We start from the raw sequence: 24,296 nt of genomic DNA on the forward strand, positions 1-24,296 counted from the left end.
GCATTTTGACCTCCTCCCTTTCATAATACAACAGGGTCCCCGTATTTCATCTTATCTGTGAGAGCCCATTGCAAGAAGATTGTTCTGCTATTGTTCTGAATCTGCCTGACCAGAGCATTCCCTCTTCCCTGTTTGAAAATAATAATAAAGGCGATGGACACAAAGATGAGTGAAGGACACTCATTCTACCATTCCATTCAGACCCATTTGTATTTTAGCATGTCCCTTTGGGGAAATCAGCCTGAATTAGCAAAAGGTATGCATTTACATATGCAAGCACCACAGTAATTAATGCTGATAATGATGTAAGGATGGACCCCTGGTAAACTTTGACAGAATGTTATCTGCCTGATATTTATTGTTATCATTACAAAGAACAGACTTGATCCTCATCATCATGAAGCTAAGTGAAAAAGGGGTTTTCACTCATAAGAACAGGCAACACAGTACACAAAAAGCTGCTGAAATCATACCACCATTCATATAATTTATTAACACATTTTAATACACCCCAAAATAACATTAAAATAGGATAGCAGACACATAAATTAAGGGTTGTGTTTAATATGTTGTTTTTGCTTATTGAACAATCAGCAACCAATTCACTGTAGCCCTATATTTTCCTAAAAAGTTCAGTGATCCACTATCTCCCATTTAAACCACCTTCTATGTTAAAGACAACTGGTTTTACCATTTTGGACCATACAATGACCACTTTTAACGAAAGCTCAACACCTTACTTTTATCCATTTGCCCCTTTTACTTCAGCCAGACATTGAACCCAGTACTAAAAATGAGTTGGTTTGCACATAACACTAAGCCAAACCATGTACAAGTGTGTGAGCATGAGTGCTCTTGCACTCCTCCCTTGGTTCTCTTGTGGCCACACTACCTGGAGCTAAGCTATGGTTTGTCTTCTGAACTCAGGCTCATGGTTTGGCTCCTCCAGACAAACCATGAGCTGTAAACCCAAAAAGAAACTGGTTACAGCTCGTGGTTTATCTAGAGCAATACAAACTGTGAACTTGGGTTCAGATGAAACAATAAGTCAAACCATGGCTTAGCTCATAGCAGTGAAGCAGCAGGATCATGATACAGAGCAAAGCAGTCACAATCACCTTTTCAGGAGCTCATGGCTTGGCATTATGTGCAAACCAGTTTAATATTAGTTGCACTAAGGCCCAAAGGAAATCAACAGGACAAGTTAGTCAATGGCCAAGGGTCAAACTAGATGTGATGTTAATTGCATCTAAGCAATTATGTGTATATTTTAAACAATTTAAATATTTGCCATGGGGGGTTGCTCAAGCAAGATCAGAACTGTGGTGCCCAGGGATTTTAAAATTTCCATCTCCCATTGCAGTTTTGACAAAAATCTTCAAATGTAAGTTTCCATTCCAGGGCTATTGGTAGTCTTGGGAGAATTTTTGACTATATTGTGGGGATGGGAAGGGCAACTAAACTCCCATCACTAGAGTTTCGGTTCTGCTCCCTCTGCAGCAGCTTTTTTTTAAAAAACATAAACTTTACACACAGTCACATCTACTTTGGCTATACGGTTGCAAGCCTAAACATACTTACCAGAGCGTAAATTGGATTTAGGATTATGCTGTATCTTTTCAATGAGATAAGCTTGGATAATTTTCTGTATATTGGAGCCAGCCCCAAAATATTTTGCACCTTGCAGTGGAATGCATAGTCACAAATATAATCCTTTGCTTGAAAAACATTGTTTAACAGCCCTGCAAAATTCATTCTGCGTCATAGTCCCTTCCTGAATATTTGCTGCTTCTTTCCTGTTTGTATTTGCAAACTAAGGGACAAATCTGCAAATCATAGACTTCCAAGAAAGCTTATCTATATAAATCTGATGGTGATTACACTTCCCATGATGCTGAGCAAAAGGAAGAGGAACAAGTTGGAAAGGAAGTGAACAAAAAAGAAGCTGAGAGGAAAAGTGTAGAAAATAAACTAAAGCTGTGTTGATACCTGCCTTTTTTGTCAGAAACAAATGACCAAAAAGTTGTAACAAAGTGGTCTCTGTAATTTCCACTGATTGATGGAAAGCTGCTCAGGCTCCAATTCCTCTATATGGTTTATTCTGCTTCCATTGCATGCCTCTTGGTTGTTTCTCCATGAAAACGAAACCTCAACACCCACCCATGTGGCAAAATATTGCCTGCTCTTGTTGAAAGGTTTAAAAAAAAAACTTCCAAGGACAATTAGCAGGGACAGGTTGGAAAGCCAATGGTTGCGCGGGACAACATCAGAATGTTCCACCCAATAAGGCATACTTGAGAGGCATCCCCCTTGCCATTTCTGTCATGCATCAAACTGCTTATTGCTAATGCAGTTTGTTTCCCCACCAGCAGCACCTTTAAACAAACAAACGAAAAAACAGTTTATTTGTACACAATGGTCATTGGTTCAGTTTAAAAAAAGAGAGATAAAAAGAGATGTCACTATATTCAGCAGAAGTACATTTAATACAATATACCAGGCTCATTGACTTTCTTTACAATGCTCCCTTCCAAAGAGGATCCCGTGTATTTCATTAACCCATCAGGTCCTCCTTGTGGATTGAATCTTCAGTGCTGTCCCTTGCCCAGCAGGGCTTTGTCAATATATGACTTGTTTCGTTTGCATCCAGTCATAAGTCATGGCTCTTTTTTCTTGAGTAATCAGAGCTCCTCCTGTTTAAAGAAATAAAACCACAAAAAAAAAATCAAAATGAATATGCTGTAATTCTTACAAACACAGCATCCCTTCACTTCACAGGGAAGCCTGTGACATGTCAAGACAGGACACAAAATGGGTAATAGGAGACTTTTAGGAACTGGCCCTATGAAGGACAGAATTCAAGATACAAACAGAATTTGATCTGTTCAGAAGGCAAGGTGGGATCAACAGGAAACCTTTTCAGTATTGCTCAAAAATAGGCAACTTGATCTACAGGTCAAATGGAGAGGTGACAGGCCAAAGCATTTAGGCCTAATGCCTTGGAGACAGCAAAGTTATGAACCCACTTGGCCCACCAAACACAAGCTCAGAGCTTGTACTAGCCACTAATCAGTCAATTATTATATATATCTTTTCTGGTCTCTCACACACACTTTCATGTGACCAAGACATTGAACTGCTATCTCCTGTCTCAGGCACTGGGATCAAGGTGAATTGGCAAAGGGTACTTTTGCGCCCCCCCCCCCAAATTGCCAGAACAGTGGCTGACATAGCTTCACCTCCGCTCAAACCTAAACGAAAGTTTGGGAAGTTTCACCAATGTAGTGCCCAAAGGTGCACCTGCACCCTCAAAGGCCTTTCCTGGTGCCCCCAAGGTCCTCTCCCCTCCCCATGCTGAAATTAGGCTCAAAGGAAGCATTCCAAAGTAGTCTATTGAATTGGCTGCAGTGTGTGCTTGGCTGCGGTGTGGATGTGATGCCCGCAACAGTTTATCTAGTTTGCAAATGAGCCCATGGGCCCCAAAAGGTTAGCAACTCCTGCACTAATGGCAGGACTACATATTATGAGGCAAACACAGAGGCTTGGATCCTTAAATAAGTTAACTTAAAGAAGTTTACAGAAGGCAACTTTTCCCTCCTTTCCAAAGCATCTCTGGAGGGTGGGGGCCTCCTCTTGGATAATGTGGGATTGGCTATTGGGGGGGCTGTTGGGGGAGGGTGGAATTTCCACAAATCGGGCTTGAACCCAAAACAAGTTAACTCAATGAAATCCATAGAAGTTTCCTATCCCCTCCTGCCCTGCAGCACCTGCGTGTGTGTGTGCACGCACACACCCAGAGGTGTCACAACCCACATTAGTCAGAAGGGCTCCTCCCTCCAGAGGCTTTTCAGGGGTCACAGGTGGCTGCAGAGAGAAGGTAGAAATGTAAAACTTTCCTTCTCTGAATTTCATGTTAACTGGTCTTAAGAACCATGCCTCTAATTGCTTTGCAGGATGTCGTTCTTCCCTTAATGATTAATTCATTAAGGCTTAATCTGTTCAATGTGTCTTATTAAAGCAACTCCCCTTCCATTAATTTCTCTTAGGATGCAATCCGGGGTTCCCAGTTCTGCGTGTGCCTTGTAACCCCAATGAAAGGGGTGCATTTTCAGGGCAGAATGGGCGAGTTCCTTTGCTGATTCTCCATAGAAATGTAGCCCTGTGGGCTTTTTAAAACCCATTTTCCCCCCAACTGGGCTCCAAGAATAACACACTGCGGGGGGGCATTTACTGAAGAAAAGCAGTGGGCCTGGAAAGGGTCAATGACCTCCCACTGCTAATTCTTTTTTATAGATGCCCTACTCCTCGGTTAACCTTGACAATCATACGTTTGGAAACATGGGCTTGCTGTGGCAACATGGAGTTCAGCCTTCTCTAAAGTTTCTAGAAGAAAATATTTCTAGCTAAATTGGTGAGAAGAGAGTTTTCCTCTCCCTGAAACTAAGAACCAACACTTCCCTGCTTAGGTGTTGAAAATGAATCTTATTTCTCTAATTATATACAAATTGTGGGTAGAGCTTAAAAGTCATTTAAGATTGCAATCCTACACATATTTGCTATGGATGGAGAAGCACCACCAACCACAGTGAAGCTTCTGAACAAACACACATTGGGTTGCATTGTAAGACACCTAAACCTCTGAGGTGGACACGGAGGAAACGGAATGATTTCTCTAGCTCTGCTTGTTGAGAAAGGTAAAGCAACAGTGTCACAATAATTGGGGTGGGTGGGTAGGGAGCCAAATCCTGCTACCTTTTCTAGTGGTGGTAGAAAAACAGGACTGAGTTGAGCCAATATGGATGAGCCAGGATACCATTTCCTGTGCAACAAGATTTTTGATCACATATAGTCCTTTTTCACATGCAAAAGGGGGATGCGGTTGGTCATTAAGGATATTGATTCCTCTATTGTCAATTAACCAACTATTCAAGCCTACGAACAGTCCGCTGAAGGTAAAAATCAACTCTTCTTCCCTTTCTAAGGAAACTGAAGAGGAAATTCCACACACACACACACAACAGAGGGTGAGTGTTTCTTTGCCTGCTACTAGACATTTGGACGTACAGAGATTCAGGATTTGGCTCTAAGGGTAGAACTACATGCTACATAGAAAATGAGGCTTCCCTTTCTCTCCAAAATCATCTCATTTAACTTAGACTGCATCCCAACATCATTCCAAACTAAGTGCATTTCCGCCAGTTGGTTATGTAGAGCGGGCTGGGGAAATGCACATTGCAATGATGTCAGGAGGCTGACATCATTAAAGCTGTTAAAGGTGGTGGGGCAGGGAAGGAGAGTCAACCCAGGGCTGGTGTTTTCAGCAGCACCTCCATGTTCTTTGTAGTGTGTAGTTTCGCCTTAACGAACACAAGCAAGCTAGCAAAAAGACTGTTGTGCACGCAGTATGCTCCTAGGTACACCAATCTGTCTAACCATCCGACTCTGCTGGGGGCGGAGAAGCAGACAGGGATACATGAACCAAACATACTAAGGAATGAAAGTTTACAGGGTTTTGTTTCTTTAAGAAACAAAAACTTAGTTTTGAAATAGAACAAGCATTAGAAATGAAGTTAACTAACCATGCGGTTTTATCCAAGGTCAAAACTAGTTTCATAGGGAAGGAAAAATAATAAATAATAAAGGTCAGTAAACAAAACAAAAAATGAACTCGAAGAAGTACATTATTACTTTATATTAACAATGACTGGCAATCAGTAAGAACCATATGCTTGCCTGTAAGAAATTAAATTTGTTATTATATAAGACTTTTGATCATTTATATTCTTCTCTCTCTTTAATATCTGACTATCTCTTTCTACCAAAACAATGTATATAATTCTCAGGATTATTTTTTTAATGACCTTCCTCTATGACCAAACACATCTAGATCTCTTATTTACCTCCTTCAGTGTGGTGTAGTGGCTAGGGTGTCAGACTGGGACCTGGAAGACCAGGATTCAACTCCCGCTCGGCTCACTGACCTTGGGCCAGTCGCTTCTCTTAGCCTAACCTACCTCAGAGGGTTGTTGTGAGGATAAAATTGGGAGGAGGAGAAGTATGTTTGTATGTCACCTTGAGCTCCGTGTGGGAAAAGTGGGATATAAATGTAATAATAAATAAATAAAGTAGTACTTTAATCCTACATAACCAAAGCTAAGTATGAGGACTGTACTAATCACTGGGGGGGGATTCTCTTCTCAGATATAAGAAATATGTAAGAGACAAATATGTATTCTTTTGAAAGTCACAAAAAGTAGTCAGCCTAAGCTTAGCTACAGAAATCAGTTGCTTGATTAGAAGCATTCTACATTGTGACCTTGCACTAAGCAATTAGATGGCCTCTAAGGTACCCTCTACTTTATAATTCTTTGATTTATTTATGTGCTTTCTGCAAGAAAATAATTTCTCTTGAGTTGCCTTCTCTCGGTCCCACCGGTGAGAACAGCTAGGCTGGTACGGACCAGAGAGAGGGCATTCTCTGTTGTGGCCCCCACCCTCTGGAACTCTCTCCCTTTCGATCTCAGACATGCTCCCTCCCTGTCCAGCTATCGCCGAGCCTTGAAGACCTGGCTGTTCAGGCAGGCCTACAAGATTGGGACAGATTAATTTATGTTCTGAATTAATGAATGATTTTTTAGCTTAAAATTTGATTATGTTGATCTATATGTATTGTTTTTATTCTTGTTGTTCGTCGCCTAGAGTGTCCCTAACCCGGACAGATAGGCGGCTGAAAAATAAAATTTATTATTATTATTGCCCCCCCCCAAAAAAAAAGGTCAGATAGAAATTCAAGACTTAGAAGAACAAGAAAAGAAACAGCTTCATTTCCAGATACTCAGACTTCACTGCCGTATTGAAAGACCCTATCCAATGGACACAGATATGGGTCAGAGGCAAATCTAGAAAAGCCATGTAGAAGGCAGTAGTTCCAGGGAGTAAGAAAAATGCAATGTTTAACCAAGGAGACATTCTAGAAAACTAATGGTGCTGTTATACAATTTTGGACTTTGGATTTGGTCTTGCACCACCACCCTCCTATAGATGGCAGTGTGTATTGCTTTACTTAAGACTCAAAAACCTGCCATTGGCCTGCTTCAGACCTCTTACAACTCTAGGCACACTTATTCAAAAGCAAAGTCCCACAGAACCTTTTAAGGAAGACAGACGTTGTCCCTTTTGGAATAAGAAGGCTCTATTTGACAAGTGAGATTGGAGCCCAGCAGAATCAAACAGGGAAGGAGCCAAGGGTGCAGCTGGGCTCCTACTGGGAGGAAGGGCAGGATACAAGTCAAATAATAAATAAAAAAACGAAAAGGGTGACAAGCCTCAGGAAGACAGTGGTTGTGGGTCTCAAGCAGAACACCCTAGATGTAAGACTAACTTGACATAAATGAAAACAGGCCCCTTGGAATCTGGAGAAAGAGGCCTTTCCCAGAACTGCCCTGGTAGAGTGGGAATCCCCAGGCCATAGTTCTTCCTCACATCATGCTTCCCAGAGAGATGGTGCTGATACTGAAAAGAGCTGTAACATGGGCTGCAATGGGTTACTCTTCATACAAAGGTTTGAAAGATCATTTCGTTTCCCCAATTTTCCCCACACTGCCTTTGAATTCAATCGTTTGGCTTGTGCACCTACTAAGAACCAAACCATAAACTCCACAGGTATCAGTCCCAATCAGTCCTACCTTAGCCATCCACAAAAAAATTTAAGTGCAACAGTAATAATTTTGCATTATTTTTTAAACACAGTCTTCCCCCTTTCCTGCCAAAAAGTGCCTCTAATAAGCAATGACTTCATCCATTTCATAAGCAAATCCGCAGCTCAGTGATTGCTTGCAGTAGATTTATTGCAAATCATTTGGCTTGTCTCTTACTCTGAAAAAAATATGGAACAGTATATAACACCATCTGTAGAGTGGAAAATTGAAACCTATACTTTCATGCGGTCTAAAGAGCAATATAAACAAATGGGTGGATTGATATTTAGCCTTAGGCTGTTAAAAATGGAGGTGAACATTTTAAACCAACATCACCTCTATTTACACTTAGGTTTTTCCAGGATGTTAAGTTTTAGGGTGGCTTCAAACAGCACAGTGACAATCAACCCCCTTACAGCACAAGCTTTCTTCCTGTTAACATGAACTAACAGCCCTAGCACACTCGGCTAGGCAATTTTAAATAAATGTTAAATATTAATAGCAGATAGTGCTCACGTGCAACAGAAAGGCAATAGCGATGCATTCCACAGAGTGAGCAGGGCATCAACAGAAGCACCAGCTGTGCCAGTTGAGTTTCCAAGGGATCTCTGGGATCCTGTGGATTTCATAAGCCTCCTGGGGTTGACTGTCCTAAGGGGCTGCTGCAAATCGAAACCTTCAAAGCTGAACAGGGCTTAAGTCAAAATACTAAACCCCAGGTCAAAGTGTTTGTGAGCATTTTGGTCCTACAGAAAGAGAGACATAGGGATGATATAGTGGGATGATACTGTTTATGGCTGGAATGGGAAACCTGTGATGTTGCCAGACTTCCACTGGCCCCAGCCAGGATGGCCAAAGGCCAGGGATAATGGGAGGTGTAGTCCAACAACACCTGAAAGGCCACAGATTCCCCAGCCCTTGTTTACAGGACTGACAAGCATTTCAAAGACTATGGGGCTAAGGCTACCTTTGTGTGGGATATAGCTCTGAGACAAGGCTGGGGACAATGCCCTCTCCTTGTATTACCTGCCTCCTTTAGTGGTGACAGCATTGTGCCTCTCAGAAGGTCAAACAGCAGCCACCACAGAGAAGGCAGACCAGGTGCAACCACCACCATCACCACCTTCATTTGTCTCTTGCATTCTGCTGTGGGAGCTTGCAGGAAGCATCTCAGCACTGATTTGGTTGTATATGGCCTACTCTGCACCCTTTCTTTGTTACCCTACATCTGATCTTCCATATCTCCTAGGATCTTTTCCATTCCAGCTCAGCTTTCCAGTCCTTTGCTTGCCTCACACAGTTCCTCCTGTCTCCATATTCTGGGTGAGGTTTTTATCCTAATCAAATTGACAAATGTGCCTGCCCTTAAAAAGCTAGACTGCTGGCAATTTTGTAAGTAGAGACCTTATCCCAGTCTGCATCTGTGTTGGAATTGCGTTTTAAGATGTTTTTAAAGCTTATTTTTATTAAAAAAAAAGATTTTTAAAATATATTTTAAAGTCTGTTTTTAAGATGTTAGAGTGTTTTTAGTGTTTTATTTGCTGCCCTGGGCTCCTTCTGCGACGAAGGGGAAGCTATAAATTTAATAAAATAAAATAAATTTTGCCTAATTTTTCAACAACACTGTTACAATAATGCAGCAGTGGGAAAGTGTTGGCCCTCCAGATATTGCTGAACTACAATTCCCATCAGCCCCAGCAAGCATGACCAACAGCCAAAGATGATGGGAGTTGTAGTACAGCAATATCTGGAAGGCCAATGCTTTCCCACACCTGTTATAATCTCACCAGTTCTATGCCTGTGGTCCATCTAGTCCTAGGATGGACTTGACACCACAATCAGCTAGATTTGGCTACTGCAAATTGTAAATTGTATTGTTTTATTGATGTATTTTGAAGTATTTTGATGAATTGATGTATTTTATTGATGTATTTTTATATTTGTGTTTTTTTGTAAGCTGCCTTGAGGGCCTTTTGGCCGAAAGGCGGGGTAGAAATAAACAACAACAACAACAATCATCCTGATTTTTTGGATGAGTTTCAGTTGGTACAGCTTGAGGACGTTGACAAGGTGCTTGGACTGGTGCGTGCAACCACTTCTAGCTTGGATCCTTGCCCTTCTTGGCTAATAAAAGCTAGCAGGACTGGAACAGCCGGCTGGGCCAGGGTGGTGATTAACGCTTCTTTGTGGGAGGGAGTGGTCCCTGGCCTCTTGAAAGAGGCGACAGTAAGACCACTCCTGAAGAAACCGTCCCTGGACCCGGAAAATTTTAACAACTATAGGCCGGTAGCTAATGTCCCATTCCTGGGCAAGGTCCTGGAACGAGTGGTTGCCAACCAGCTCCAGACACTCTTGGATGAAACTGATTATCTGGATCCATTTCAGTCAGGCTTTAGGCCCGGTTTTGGCACGGAGACAGCCTTGGTCGCCCTGTACGATGACCTTTGTCGGGAGACAGACAGGGGGAGTGTGACCCTGCTGATTCTCCTTGATCTCTCAGCGGCTTTTGATACCATCGACCATGGTATCCTTCTGGGACGACTCACTGATTTGGGAGTGGGCAGTACTGCGTGGCAGTGGTTCCGCTCCTACTTGGCAGGCCGTCTCCAGAGGGTAGTGCTTGGGGAACATTGCTCGGCACCCTGGGACCTCCAATATGGGGTTCCGCAGGGGTCAGTTCTGTCCCCTAAGCTTTTTAATATCTACACGAAGCCACTGGGTACGGTCATCAGGAGTTTTGGAGTGCGTTGCCATCAGTATGCTGATGACACGCAACTCTTATTTCTCCTTTTCATCTTTTTCAGGTGAGGCTGTCGACGTGCTGAATCGATGTCTGGCTGCAACAATGGACTGGATGAGAGCTAACAAACTGAGGCTTAATCCAGACAAGACTGAGATGCTGCTGGTGCGTGGTTCTCCTGACCAGATAGTGGATATTCGACCTGTTCTGGATGGGGTTGCACTCCCCCTGAATGCTCAGATTCGTAGCTTGGGAGTTCTTTTAGATCCATCCCTGTCGCTGGAGGCTCAGATAGCCTCAGTGGCACGGGGTGCTTTTTACCAACTTCGGCTGGTGGCCCAGCTACGTCTCTATCTGGACAGAGAGAACCTTGCTTCAGTAGTTCATGCGCTGGTAACCTCGAAATTAGATTACTGCAATGCGCTCTACGTGGGGCTGCCTTTGAAGACGGTTCGGAAACTGCAGCTTGTGCAGAATGCAGCAGCCAGACTGCTAACGGGGACCAGACGGTCCGACCATATAACACCGATTCTGGCCCGCTTGCATTGGCTGCCTATATGTTTCCGGGCCGGGTTCAAAGTGCTGGTTTTAACCTACAAAGCCTTACACGGCACAGGACCACAATACCTGTTGGAATGCCTCCCCCGATATGAAACTGCCCGTACACTACGCTCAACATCGAAGACCCTCCTCCGAGTGCCTACTCATAGGGAAGCTCGGAGGGCAGCAACACGAAAAAGGGCTTTTTCAGTGGTGGCCCCCGAATTGTGGAACACCCTCCCAGAGGAGATACGCCTGGCGCCAACGTTACTATCTTTTCGGCGCCAGGTTAAAACTTTCCTCTTCGCCCAGGCATTTTAATTATTTTAATCATGTTGCATTTATTGGAAGTGTTTTAATTCTTAATATTTTGTACTTTTAAATTGTGTTTTTATATTGTATATATGCTTATGTATTTTTAATGTTGTTCTTGTTCTTGTGAACTGCCCAGACAGCTTCGGCTATGGGGCGGTCTATAAGTTTAATGAAATAAATAAATAAATAAATAAATAAACAATAATTGAATGGCATACTGAAACATAGTTTAGCATGATGTAAACATGCTGGAATGAGTCTAAGTGAGCGTTGGGCTCTCATGTTTCCTCTTCTTCTCCTACTACAGGGTGGCCACTCTGTGGCTCTCCAGATGCTGCTGAACTACAGCTCCCATCAGTCTCAGCCAGCACAGCTCATGGTCTGGGATGATCGGAGCTGTAGTCCAGCAGCATCTGGAGAGCCACAGAGTGGCCACCCCTGATTCACAGTTTTGGCTTAACTGCAGTTTGTTGTTTCCTCTGAAGCATCTAATTTGTGGTTAACATTAATTGTGGTTTATTGAACTTTGTCAGTTCAGATACAGCACTGCTAAGCCATTGAAAAGTAAAAGATGGAAGGAGGAATAGGAATGATTTAGTGTTACATGAATTCAGCCAGTAAGAGACACCATGGATATATTGTTAGCAGAGCAGACCTACACCACACCAATCACTATCTCTTAGCAAAAAATAGTCAAAGAACCAATTCATTATTTCATCACTCCAATTTGGTGACTTTGTAGCATCTTAGGAAAGTTTAAATTATACAGCATGGATTTTTTGCATTCCACAATGTTAAACTGAAAATACCCCCATACCATTCTGATGCTTCCCATAAGCTCATTTCAAAACAAAACGTTACAAAACTTAGTCCTGAACTCAAAAACGCTTGCTTAACAACCCTCTAAATTTTCATGGTAATATAGAAAACAGTCAGAGAGAATCTTGAGTTCAAAGTGTAAAAAGAGAGAGAGAAAAACCAGACCCCTTTTGGACTTTTTTCTGTCAGAGTTCTCATAGTCTGTTGTAATTCATTAAAAATCAGCCATGTTCACAGAGTACCTGTAATCCCATTACTGACCTTACCCCATATGCTGAACTTCATCTTCTGCAGTTTAAAATTTAAAAAAATGCCTGGCTGATTTTTAATTAATTTAAACTCAATGGTAAGGCCGGGCATGCTCAGTAAGAACCAACGGTCAGTGTTCTAAAAGCCAGACTCATAGCTGCTGGGCTTGCCAAATCAGGGGTCACACCAGACCTTTATTTCACTTTAGACAGTCATGGCTTCCCCAAAAGAATCCTGGGAAGTGTAGTTTGTGAAGGGTGCTGAGAGGAGACTCCTATTTGCCTGAGAGAGCTCCAATGGCCAGAGTGGTTTAACAGTCAGCCGCTCTGATTCAAGCTCTGTGAAGGAACAGGGTATCTCCTAGCAACTCTCAGCACCCTTCACTAACTATGCTTCCCAGGATTCTTTGGGAGAAGCCATGACTGTCTCAAGTGGAATAAAGGTCTGGTGTGGATGTGGCCAGGGACAGCTTTAGTTTAAATTTGGGTGGGAGGCTACATGTGCCTGCTGTAGAATTAAAAGGTGGGGGAAACTCTGAAAAAGAATGATACTGTTCACAATGTTTTCCTTTTGGAAAGGAAAGGGGCTTCCCCTCTGCCCAGTGCCCACCCATCCAATCTCCTCCCCTTTGATAAATGTATCAAAATACCACAAGGTAAAAGCAAGTAACATCCCCCTAAAAAAAACCCTAGAGAAGCAAGTAAAAATAAAAACTAACAATCCTTACATTACTCTTTACACTGTTTGTTGTGTTCTTGTGTCTAGTATCACTTTCACTTGACTGCTTTCATGCCCCAATAAGGAAGGCAGACAGAACACAACAACTTACTTTATTCAGAAATATGGCTGAGAAAGAGAACCCCTGTGGCCAATTTTGCTACCAAGAAGCAGATGCTCCCAACAAAGTCCTGCCAACAGAATGCGCCGGCAAACACCTGAATAGATCAGACGGGCCTCATTCCCACTAACAGCAGATGAGGGAGTGATCCTGTTTCTCAACTATACAACATGTACAGAGGGCTATGCAGGGAAGTTGGTAAGAGCACATTGGACTTGTGAGCACCACATTTCCAGAAGTGCCCCCTTGTGCTACTGAAGATACTGTCCCACAAATACACAGCAGCACCAGAAGTGGCTTGGCAGAGAATGACATCCTGCTGCTAAAAAGAAAGGAAAAAATGACAATCCAGTGCAGGGGTAGCCAACATGATGTCTCCAAATGTTTTGGACTACAACTTCCATCAGCTCCAGGCACCATGGCCAATGCTCAGACGATGGGATTTGTAGTCAACAGCATCTGGAGGGCATCACATTGGCTATCCATGCCCTAGTGTAAGTATGCATATATTTACACATGCCTAACGAGACCCTCTGGATCACATCATATACAACAAGGCTGGGGAACCTGTGGCTCTCCAGATGTTGCTGGACTCCAACTCCCATCATCCCTGACTATTGGCCATACTGGCTGGGGCTGATGTGAGTTGGAGTCCATCATCACCCTGCAGGGCCACAGCTTCCTCATCCCTGTTGTATAATTGATACTATTTATTTTTGTCTTTTTGATTATTTAAGACAATATTAATATAACATACCTCTCAAAATAACACTGCTTCTTTCTTTTTAGTTTCCTGTCTGCAACACAAGATGAGCAAGGATTTTGGTTAAATCTGAAGATCACAAATACTTCAACATGCACCCTTTGCAGAAGTTAGCTTCAGTGGGCCTTGCAATCTTCAAAGTCACTTATGATATAAAGCTCTTTGAAACTACTCCATGTAATATTATTATCCCTATTTATAAAAAAGGTGATCCCTTCATACCGTCAAATTTTCGTCCGATCAGTTTGTTGGATGTTGCCTCCAAACTCTACGGTAAATTTCTTCTCAATAAGCTTGTAGACTGGGTGGAATCTTACCAGATTATCCACCCTGAACAAGTCGGCTTTCAAAAAGGTTCTTCCCCAATTGACCACTGCCTAACTCTCCACTTCTTGGCAAAACAAACCATCGCCGGTCCCACAAAACATCTATATGCTGCTTTCGTCGACTTGGCCGCAGCTTTCGACTCGGTAGACAGGAATGCCCTATGGCTTAAACTGTTCAACTTGAATATTGACCCTCATCTTTTATTCCTTATTAGAGCTCTATATAATAATACCTATGCCTTAGTTAGAACAAACCATTCTGGAGCTCTGTCTGAACCGATAGCGGTAGAGAGGGGTGTTAAGCAAGGTTGTCTTTTAGCTCCTCTGCTTTTCAATCTGTTCTTAAATAACATCATCCCCGCTCTATCTGGCCCTCAATATTTTCCACCTTCCATTGGGCAAAGGAAAGTGTTGGTGTTGTTGTACGCCGACGATATGGTCCTTCTTTCCTTAGTTCCCATTGGACTACGGAAGCTGCTGAGAAACCTACAGTCCTTTTGTATTGGAGAAAAGCTAAAAATAAATTACGATAAAATGAAAGTCTTAGTCTTTGGGAAGAGATTCGAAGGCCACCGTTGGCATATGGCAGATCATCAGATAGAGCAGCCCCGAGAGTATAAATATTTGGGAGTATACTTCTCGGATACTCTCTCGTGGAAATGCCATCTTCAATATATTAAATCATTAGCGGCAAAAACAGTGGGTGCTATTCTAAAATTTTATCGGTCTACAGGCGGTAATCAGATCCTTCCAGCCTTAAAAATCTTTAAAGCTAAGGTGCTCCCACAGATAATGTACAGAGTCTCCGTTTGGGGATGGGACAATAGGAATATAACCTTCCTAGAATCTATCCAAAACAACTTTCTTAGGCGCTTATTGTCCCTTCCTCCGGGTACATCAGCAGCAATGCTACGGGCAGAGACAGGCCTCCCCCCGCTGTGTGCACATTTACATCTTACCCTCATGAAATTCTTTAGATCTACCTATGCACTCCAAGGCAGGGAAATCCTAAAACTCTGTCTCGATCACCCCTTTTCCTTCAATTTATGGGGTTGTAAATTAGATGATCTGATACATAGATATCATATCTCTCTACAGGAATTTACCTCAATTCCAAATAACAACTGGCTCCGTGAGGTTGTCTTTCTCCACTCTATGAATTTAGACAGACTAGCTTTAATCAACTCTAAGGTTGCCCCTTGGTTTTGGAGGTTTAAGTTTGACTAGCAATGTTCCTTATACCTTATACATCCCCTCCCTCTCGCACTTAGACAGGCTTTTACTGCTCTACGTTTTTTCTCTCTCCCTAACGCCGATAGAGAGGGCCGGATCTCTGGAATCCCCAAGGATCAAAGGTTCTGTATTTGTGGCTCTAATATGGCGGAGGACCTTCCTCACGTAATGTTTTACTGTCCAATCTATAAAAATCCCAGATCCAGATTCCTTTGGAAATGGACAGATACCTACTTGCTTAATTCAGTAGAGGACAAAATAACCTTCCTATCGTCTGACTCCAATTTGGAGGTGACCTACAATGTATCCTTGTTCGCAATTGCTGCGCGAAAACTTCGAGCTAATTATAATCTGTCTTATGAAATAGATGGGTTGTATTCATGTAATAGTTACGGATTCGTTGTTGTCTGTTTTAACATTTTGTTTTAAATCTATATAAATTTTACTGTACCTGTTTTATGCACTTGTGTTGGCCTATGGCCCTGCAATTCTTAATAAAGTCAAGTAAATACTTCAACATGCACCCTTTGCAGAAGTTAGCTTCAGTGGGCCTTGCAATCTTCAAAGTCACTTATGATATAAAGCTCTTTGAAACTACTCCAGAGTAAATAATATTGAGATTCCAGTCATAGGTTGTGATCCATAAAAACATTCTTTATTCAATTTTATCCCTCTTAAAATGCTTATGCTTTCTAAATGCAACTCAAGTTCAACTTCAAGAAACAGGGAAAAATAAGCCTAGGAGACATGCACCTAATCATTCTAACAAAATATTCCAAGGAACATTCACTGTATTTTCCTGATAATCTGAAGAGTGCAGGAAATCACACTGTGAGCCAATCACCTGTAGCATCTAACAACAATGTAGAACTTTTTTTAAAAAAGTACCCATAACAACTATTAGAAGTGTGGAATAGTAACAGTGTAATAAAGATCACCATATGGCCTAATGTTCCAGTTAGCCATTGAGTGGCTCGGCTCTCCTGATAAGATTATGAGTAGCCACCAAATAATACAAATTTCTATAGCTACCTGCTGGCAGATCATCAGATGTAGATCCTAAATTAAGATTTGGACCAATAACAATACATAATAAATACAAACATACAAATTGCTTTAATGTAAAGATTTCTGGTACTAGGGTATCTAGTGATGACTGATCAAAGTTTGGTGCTAAGCACTCACACTTGACTTTAACAGTTACTCTGTCTTCCTGGGAAACTATGGTTAGAGTGGGAAAGCAGCTAGGGATCTCTAACAGAATCCTTAGCATCCTCACCAAATACAATTCACTGGCTTCTTGGATAGAAGCCACAACAAACTGGTATAAAACTGACAAATCTCCAACTGAAAAAAAATACTACAATTAGACTTAGCTAGGGATTGGGGGAAAATTTGATAAAGTTTGCATTTAAAGCCAAGTCTATTAAATTCATACTTTCCAAAACAGTATAAGAACTAAAACATAGCCATCCTTCAAAATTCACACATTCCCCAATTTTCCAATTCAGTTTTCCAACCAAAGAATGTTTACAAAATTAATTATATTAGGGGAAAGTGTGCCTAAAAATGAATGAATTAATGAAATAACATATAAAAAGAGATTATATCTGGAGAAATTGCTTGCAAAAATGTGTACGTTAGTCAAAATTGCAAACAAAAATGTATGTGTTAAGTAGAGTTACCAGGTCTCCGGTTTTTGGCCGGAGTCTCCGGTTTTTGGGGGACCCCTCCAGCTCTCCGACTAGCACCCCTTAATCTCCGGGCTCTCAGTTTCAATTAAAAAAAAAAGTTTCTAGGTGGTCTGGTTCCCGAGATATACACCAATACATCAGCCGCCCCCCGCAACTGTTTAATCTATTTAACTGATACGACGCTGAAGTTGGTTCCTAGTTCCCAGTTCCTTATTTGCTTGAAAGTTCAAAATACTAAAAAAGAAGAGTTGACAACTACAGCAACTTCGAACCAAACTTAACATGTCTCTGAACCCCAAAATATATGTTGGGGTACCCTGTATGATATATCACCATGATCGGGGGACTCTCCCCATCAGGAATAACAATACATTTATGCAATCAAAATCATCAGGCTTCTCATATTATCATAAATACATAATGATGTCATAAAATCATAAAAAATAAGTAACTGGGGGTGCCCACCCCAAACTCTGCTCTGGGACAGGACAAATCATATACCCCAGGAAAGGGGAGGGTGTCCTCTATGAGATGCCACTGCGTCCCGCCTGGCCCAGAGCTTCTGCTGAGCACAGGGCACGGAGGAGGGCATCTATGCAAAATCAAAGCAGACCAAAACATACAGGAAAAAATAAGTAACTGGGGGTGCCCACCCCAACATCTGCTCTGGGACAGGACAAATCATATACCCCAGGAAAGGGGAGGGTGTCCTCTACGAGATGCCACTGCGTCCCACCTGGCCCAGAGTGTCTGCTGGGTGCAGGGCACGGAGGAGGGTATCTATGCAAAATCAAAGCAGACCAAAACATACAAGAAAAAATAAGTGACTGGGGTGCCCACCCCAAACTCTGCTCCGGGCCAGGACAAATGATATACCCCAGGAAAGGGGAGGGTGTCCTCTACGAGATGCCAGTGTATCCCATCCAGCCCAGAGCTTCTGCTGGGCATCGGGCACACACAGGTGCATCAATGCAAAATCAAAATGGACAAAAACATAGAAAAAAATAAGTAACTGGGGGTACCCACCCCGAAATCTGCTCTGGCACAGCACAAAACATATACCCCAGGAAAGGGGAGGGTGTCCTCTACGAGATGCCACTGCGTCCCGCCTGGCCCAGAGCTTCTGCTGGGCGCAGGGCACAGAAAAGTGCATCTATACAAAATCAAAGCAGAAAAAGACATACAGGAAAAATAAGTAATTGGGGGTGCCCACCCCAAAATCTGCTCTGGGACAGGACAAATCATACACCCCATGAAAGGGGAGGGTATCCTCTATGAGATGCCACTGCATCCCGCCTGGCCCAGAGCTTCTGCTGGGCGCAGGGGAAGGATGAGGGCATCTATGCAGACAGAAAGGGTAGAGAATCTTCTTACTCTTACTCATTTCTCAGACCTCTTTCTGAAGTGAAGGGTCAAATCTGTAAAGAAGTTTGGAGCAGCCACATTAAAAGATAAGGGCAGGGCATTCCAGGCAGGGAGTTGCCAACCCTGCTTGGATATGGATGTCTTTGCAGAGGATCCCTGGTCAAGCTTTACCAACAGCACAATCCAAACTATATCTACTCAGAAGTACGTCCTGTTGAGTTCTATGGGGGCTTAGTCCCTTAGTACGTGTGTTTAGAATTGCAGCCTTCAGGGGCATCCATCTTTACTCCCGAATGCTCCCATCTAACATCTCCACAACACTAGGCTCCTTTCTTCCTACAGTGGCCTTCTGGTGACTGGCCTGGCCTGAAGGCACTTAAATCCTTCTTGCCGAAAGCAAGTAGGCTAGATTAAATGTTCCCTACCCAGGCTCCATCTATTAGCTAAGATGTCTAGCTTAATTTCCAGTCAGATATTTTTTTTATTTGTACACTCCAAGCAACTGTGATTGATGCTTAATCTATCATGCTTAATGACATCACTCGGGCCCGCCCCGTGACATCACTCGGGCCCGCCCCGTGACATCACTCGGGCCCGCCCCGTGACATCACTTGGGCCTGCCCCTAAAATCTCAGGTTTTGGGATGCTTCTGACCTGGCAACCCTAGTGTTAAGAGACATTGCACTAAAATGTTCTCATTTTCATTAGAATTTTTTTTAAAGCGCTAATTACTGCATAATCATGGAGAACTGAATTTAAAATTGGAAAAATTAGAAACAGAGAACTAAGAAAACTGACAGATGCTTTCATCCCTAGACACAGCTTTATCTGCATTTGGTATTACTTGGAAGAGAAAGCTTATACAACAAACTAGTGAATAAATATAGTAAAAGGCAAATGACCTTACAGAACAAACTCTGGCTTTTCAGCAAGCTTCAGGGCCTCATGCATGCCTGCGGCCGATAGCTTACGGTTGATATTCCTATATCTGCATTGCAGCAGATTGCGATAGGTTGTCCTCAGGTCCCGATTGAAGAAGGCATATATAAAGGGGTTAATAAGAGAGTTTGCATAACCCAACCAGAGAAATGTCCTCTCAACCCACAGTGGGATACAACTGCAAGACGTCCCACAGATAAAGGGTCTAGCAGTGGAAAGTATGAAAAATGGTAACCAGCATACAGTAAAGGCCCCTACAATAATCCCAAGGGTGGTGGCAGCTTTCTGCTCTCTCTTGAAGATGGAAATGTTTTTCCGTTCATGCTTCAGCAGCCGTGAAAAATTTGTGCACTCTTCCGATTCCTTGTGTAGTTTTGCGATGCCATTTGCTGAAACTATTCCTTCGTTTTCTTCTGGCCGTGGGAAACCAGCAAACTTGTGCTTGGCTGCACTCTTCTTGGCGGCCTTGTAGATCTGATAGTACATGAAAAGCATCACTGACATGGGGATGTAGAATGCAACCGCAGTGGAATAAATCGTGTAACCAAAGTCTTGGCTGATTAAACAAACTTTGTCATCATTAATATTTTGAGCCCACCCAAAGAGAGGTGGCAAAGTAATTGAAGCAGACAGCAGCCACACACAAAGGATCATTTTAGCCATACACTTCCCATTCTGCCTTACAGGATAGGTGAGAGGTCTAGTGATCCCAAGATACCTAGAAAGAAAGAAAGCAAGGTTAATGTGCATTTATTAGTAAGTTTGTGGACAAAATGATTTTGGTTGTGAGTTGCTGTGGGGATGTCATAGACTGAATTGTAACAAATAAGAATGATTTCACCTGCAAACAAAACATGAAACAAATAGTTTGCATTTCATATTAGTGTGGTCTTTAAACCACACAATTTCTAGATTAACAAGCAAGCCCAGGAGAGTAAAAGATAATGCATGCACTAACTAGGTTTTATTTTCTCTCTTTTTTTGCATGATTTCATGTAAAACATTTGGTTTCATTTACACAACTCTTTTTAGTGTGATTTACAGCAAAATCATATTCAGGCACAATAGGTTCTGCACCTTGGATAGCTGCTCAAAATTTCAGAATAAAACCTGGAGCAGACATGGAGCCACTGACATGGAGCCACCAACCACCACTGGCAGCCTGTCTTGGAACTAACTGTTCAATATACAACTACAGCATTATGCTGGCTTTTACCAGCTATAAAAATTGGCTAAACGCTATAGCATGGAAGAATAACTCTGCAGTATACAGAAATGTTGTCTTCTCACATTTCCAATACAAGGCTTTTTATCTTCACAATCAGAGCCAAACTAGACATTAAATGTGCATGTTTTTAAAAAATGCAAATAGCATGTACTAGAGGACTCATAATGACCAAAATTAGAAATGGCAGAGGGGGGAATCCAACCCTTTCCTTCTTTATGTCGGTCCTGAGAATAATCCTCCTCCGAAACTGGCTTCTGCATTGGGAGGAAATCTCCCATTGACCCCAATAATTATTATTTTAGTTTCTGATGGGCTTACAGAGAGTGGTTCAGGCTGTGTTCCAAATCAGAAAAAAAGATTTGGTCCAATTTTCATTTCAAGTGTGGTTTGAGTTAATTGCCCCTAATACCTCTGTGGGTTTAAAAAACAAAAAAACCATTTGAACCTTGCCTTTAAAGTTTCAGGTGTAGAATAGGGAGGAATTCCTCAAAGTAAAATACGAGAGACGCAAAGCAGCTTAAATGAAAATGTTAGTTTTTGATATTTTAAAATGTTCTAAATGCGGCAGAATCAACTTCAAAGTAAGCTAAATGTTTTCATTCTGCTTAAATGAATAAAGGTATTTTGTGACATTATCAAGTCACACTTCTTACAAGAGCTATTTTAGAACCCACAGTTTTCTTCCATGGTTTGATTAGCTTACAATGGCTTTTTAAAAAAGTGCTCTGTGGTCGTGGGAAAGAGTGCTTGCTTTAATTCTCATATCAGTGGTTTTTATAAGTTAAATAAAATGTGTTCGAATGTTTTTAGATTCAATCCTACCCACAGGATTAAAAAGAAGCCTTACACGATGGAAAGATACATGGAAAGACTAACACCATTTTTCATGCTATTAAGCAGGGGGTGAGGAACCTGTGGCCCTCCAGATGCTGTTGAACTACAACTCCCATCACCCTTGACCATTGGTCATGCTGGCTAGGGCTGGTGGGACTTGAGTCCAAGAACATCTGAAAAGCCACAGGTTAGCCCCCCACTGTTAAAGAACAGGCAAAGAATAAAATAAATGCTAATATTGCATCTGCAATTCTAAGTGTTTCTTGGACTGAGTGCCATGACAGTAAAACAGATTGAAATTGTTTCCATAGGGAAAGCAGCGTCAGCCTGTTCCTGCAAACACAACAAAGACTCCTGTGGCACCTTAAAGGCTAAACCAGGGGTAGCCAACTTGAAGACCCCCAGATGTTCTTGGACTCCAACTCCCATCAGCCCCAGCCATCAGGGCTGGTGGTCAGGGATGATGGGTGGGAGTCCAGCAACATCTGGAGGGCAACACATTGGCTACCCCTGGTCTAAGCTAATATGTTGCTAAAATTCAAAGTGCCACAAGACTCTAGGTTGAAACTGGTTTACCTTTGTAGCATAGACATGTCCTCAATGCAAAATGCTTCTGGAACCCATGGAAGGGTGGAGCTGCACCCAATGGTGGCTGAACAATGTCTTCAGATGTGGGTTGCCATCAGACACCTATTAAGTGTGGGTGAAGAGCACTTTTAGGGGGGGTGAGCCATTCCTTCACAACAATCCTGGTCCCCAGCCACATTTCTCCTAGTTGGACTTTGAGATCAGAAATGAGCCAAGCTGATGGGGATATGACCAGGGCAGAGACCAATGGGGGAAAGAGTAAGGCAGAAGAATCCAGCATCAGTTTCCCTTCTTTACTGGTGTTTCACACTGCTCTGCCTATAAGGGTTTAATATCATGTGTAGTTCTTCACTAAGACTCACAGTCCCAAGCACCACTGCTCATAAAATGAATCAAATTATTAGACAGTGGTGGGACAAAATTCTAACCTGGGTGCACTTGTCAGTGCAGAGTTTACAAAGGAGACCTATAAGGTCATCCTTCCAAAACATTGTCACCTGCATACTAGCGTGGATCCAGAGTAAGTTAGTTGAACTTATACTCACATTGATTTCAATGGGAATTAATCCAGTCATGATTGACTTGTCCCATTAATTTCAATGGGACCCAAATTCTAATCTAGTCTGGATGCAACTGTGGCCACATTCACACTATACATTTATTTCACTAGTATTCCACTTTAACCAATCATGGCTTCCTCCAAAGAATCCTGGAAGTGTAGTTTGTGAAGGGTGCTGAGAGTTGTCAGGAGACCCCTATTCCCCTCATACAGCTACAATTCCCCAAGTTCTCTGGGAGGAAGCACTGACTGTTAATCCACTCTGAAAACTCTAGCTCTGTGACAGGAATAGGGCTCTAACATGTCTCAGCATCCTTCACAAACTACAATTTCCAGAAATCTTTGGGGGAAACCATAACTGTTTAAAGTGGAATATTAGTGGAATGAATGTATGGTACGAATGTTGCCCCATTGTCCGCAAATTTCAGCTTTCTTTCTATACACAAAAAACACCAGGGAGATAAAATATCCCAAGAAGTCTATTGATTGTTTTGCCACTGAGGTGCTTTTTTGTTTCAACCAGTGGAAAGTATTGGCATAAAAAAATGCCCCACAGGGTTTCTTTAAAAAAAAACACTATCCAGGTAATAAGTGCCATTGTTTTGACAATGGATTTGGGGGGAGGACATTTTACATTGGAATTTGGCTTGGGATAGTAAAATGTCCATCAAATCATCTTTTTTTTTTAGTTTCTGTTTAGCAAGGTTAATGAACGTTAGTCATTTTCTAATGCAGATATTTTTTCCTTTTTTAAAAAAATGTAAGCCAACCAAGAGTGCCTAAGGGTTAAATATGATTTCATTTAAGGTCAACCCTGCATACATTATGTATTTCAAAAGTGCCCAGCAATGCAAAGTACTACATTCAATTTTTTTTTTTTACAAAGCCATACAAGCAATATAGTAATGTTATTAAAATGCATTAGATTGAGAACGTCATGTCAGTGCAAAACTGTATTGGTTCCACAGAATATGTTATTTGAAATTAAAAGACATTAATCTACATGAAAATGCACTAAGTTGTTTCTACCAATATTTCTATTTCAACTGCAAGATTAAGAAGACATCGGTCATGGAACCTTCATACTACTCTCGTTGATATATAAATTCTATTAACCTTGGAAATTAAGAGTCCTGTGTAACACAATGTAAAACATTAAGTTATCTACGCTGCAGCAGGCAGGCATGATGGTTGAACAGAAACACATGCATTGACCAGCCACTGTGCCACATACTGCAGAAAATTATTGGGTGTGGGGATGCTTGACTTCCAGCCTGCACCCCCACCCTGGCCATCTCCTCCCTAGCTGGGCTCATATCTGGTTCCCCTTTAAAACTGTAAAACTTCTGGAGAAAACAATTCCAGGGGAGACAAAGGGCAAAAGAAGAATTATGTTCCTTCTCTCCCTCAACTATTACCAGGCAGCAGCAATTCCATCAGGCTACAGCAGAAGGAGAGAAGAGACGCAGGGCCACTCCAGTAGCTCTGCTAAGGAGCCTGCTTTACCAGGATCCTCCCTCTTTCAGCTGTTACCTGAAAGCAGCCATTCCATCAGGTTAAAGAGAGGTA

The 24,296-nt window shown here is 42.1% G+C and overlaps 1 protein-coding gene across 3 annotated transcripts in view; it reads right to left on the bottom strand.

Moving 5' to 3' along the window:
- Nucleotides 1-479: 479 nt before the first annotated feature.
- The window catches only part of HTR7 (5-hydroxytryptamine receptor 7), a 101,959-nt gene continuing 78,142 nt past the window's right edge, over nt 480-24,296 (bottom strand). For 2 of the 3 annotated variants that reach the window (XM_061635462.1, XM_061635463.1), the window contains exons 3-4: nt 19,487-20,236; nt 480-2,693 (exon numbers count right to left, since the gene is read on the bottom strand). In XM_061635462.1, the coding sequence (XP_061491446.1) occupies nt 2,651-2,693; nt 19,487-20,236 (793 nt within the window). In that variant the 3' untranslated portion in view covers nt 480-2,650. The remainder of the gene's footprint in view (nt 2,694-19,486; nt 20,237-24,296) is intronic. The other variant, XR_009763974.1, reaches the window with a different exon arrangement.

Source organism: Rhineura floridana, chromosome 7, assembly GCF_030035675.1.
Source record: "Rhineura floridana isolate rRhiFlo1 chromosome 7, rRhiFlo1.hap2, whole genome shotgun sequence".
Lineage (NCBI taxonomy): Eukaryota > Metazoa > Chordata > Lepidosauria > Squamata > Rhineuridae > Rhineura > Rhineura floridana.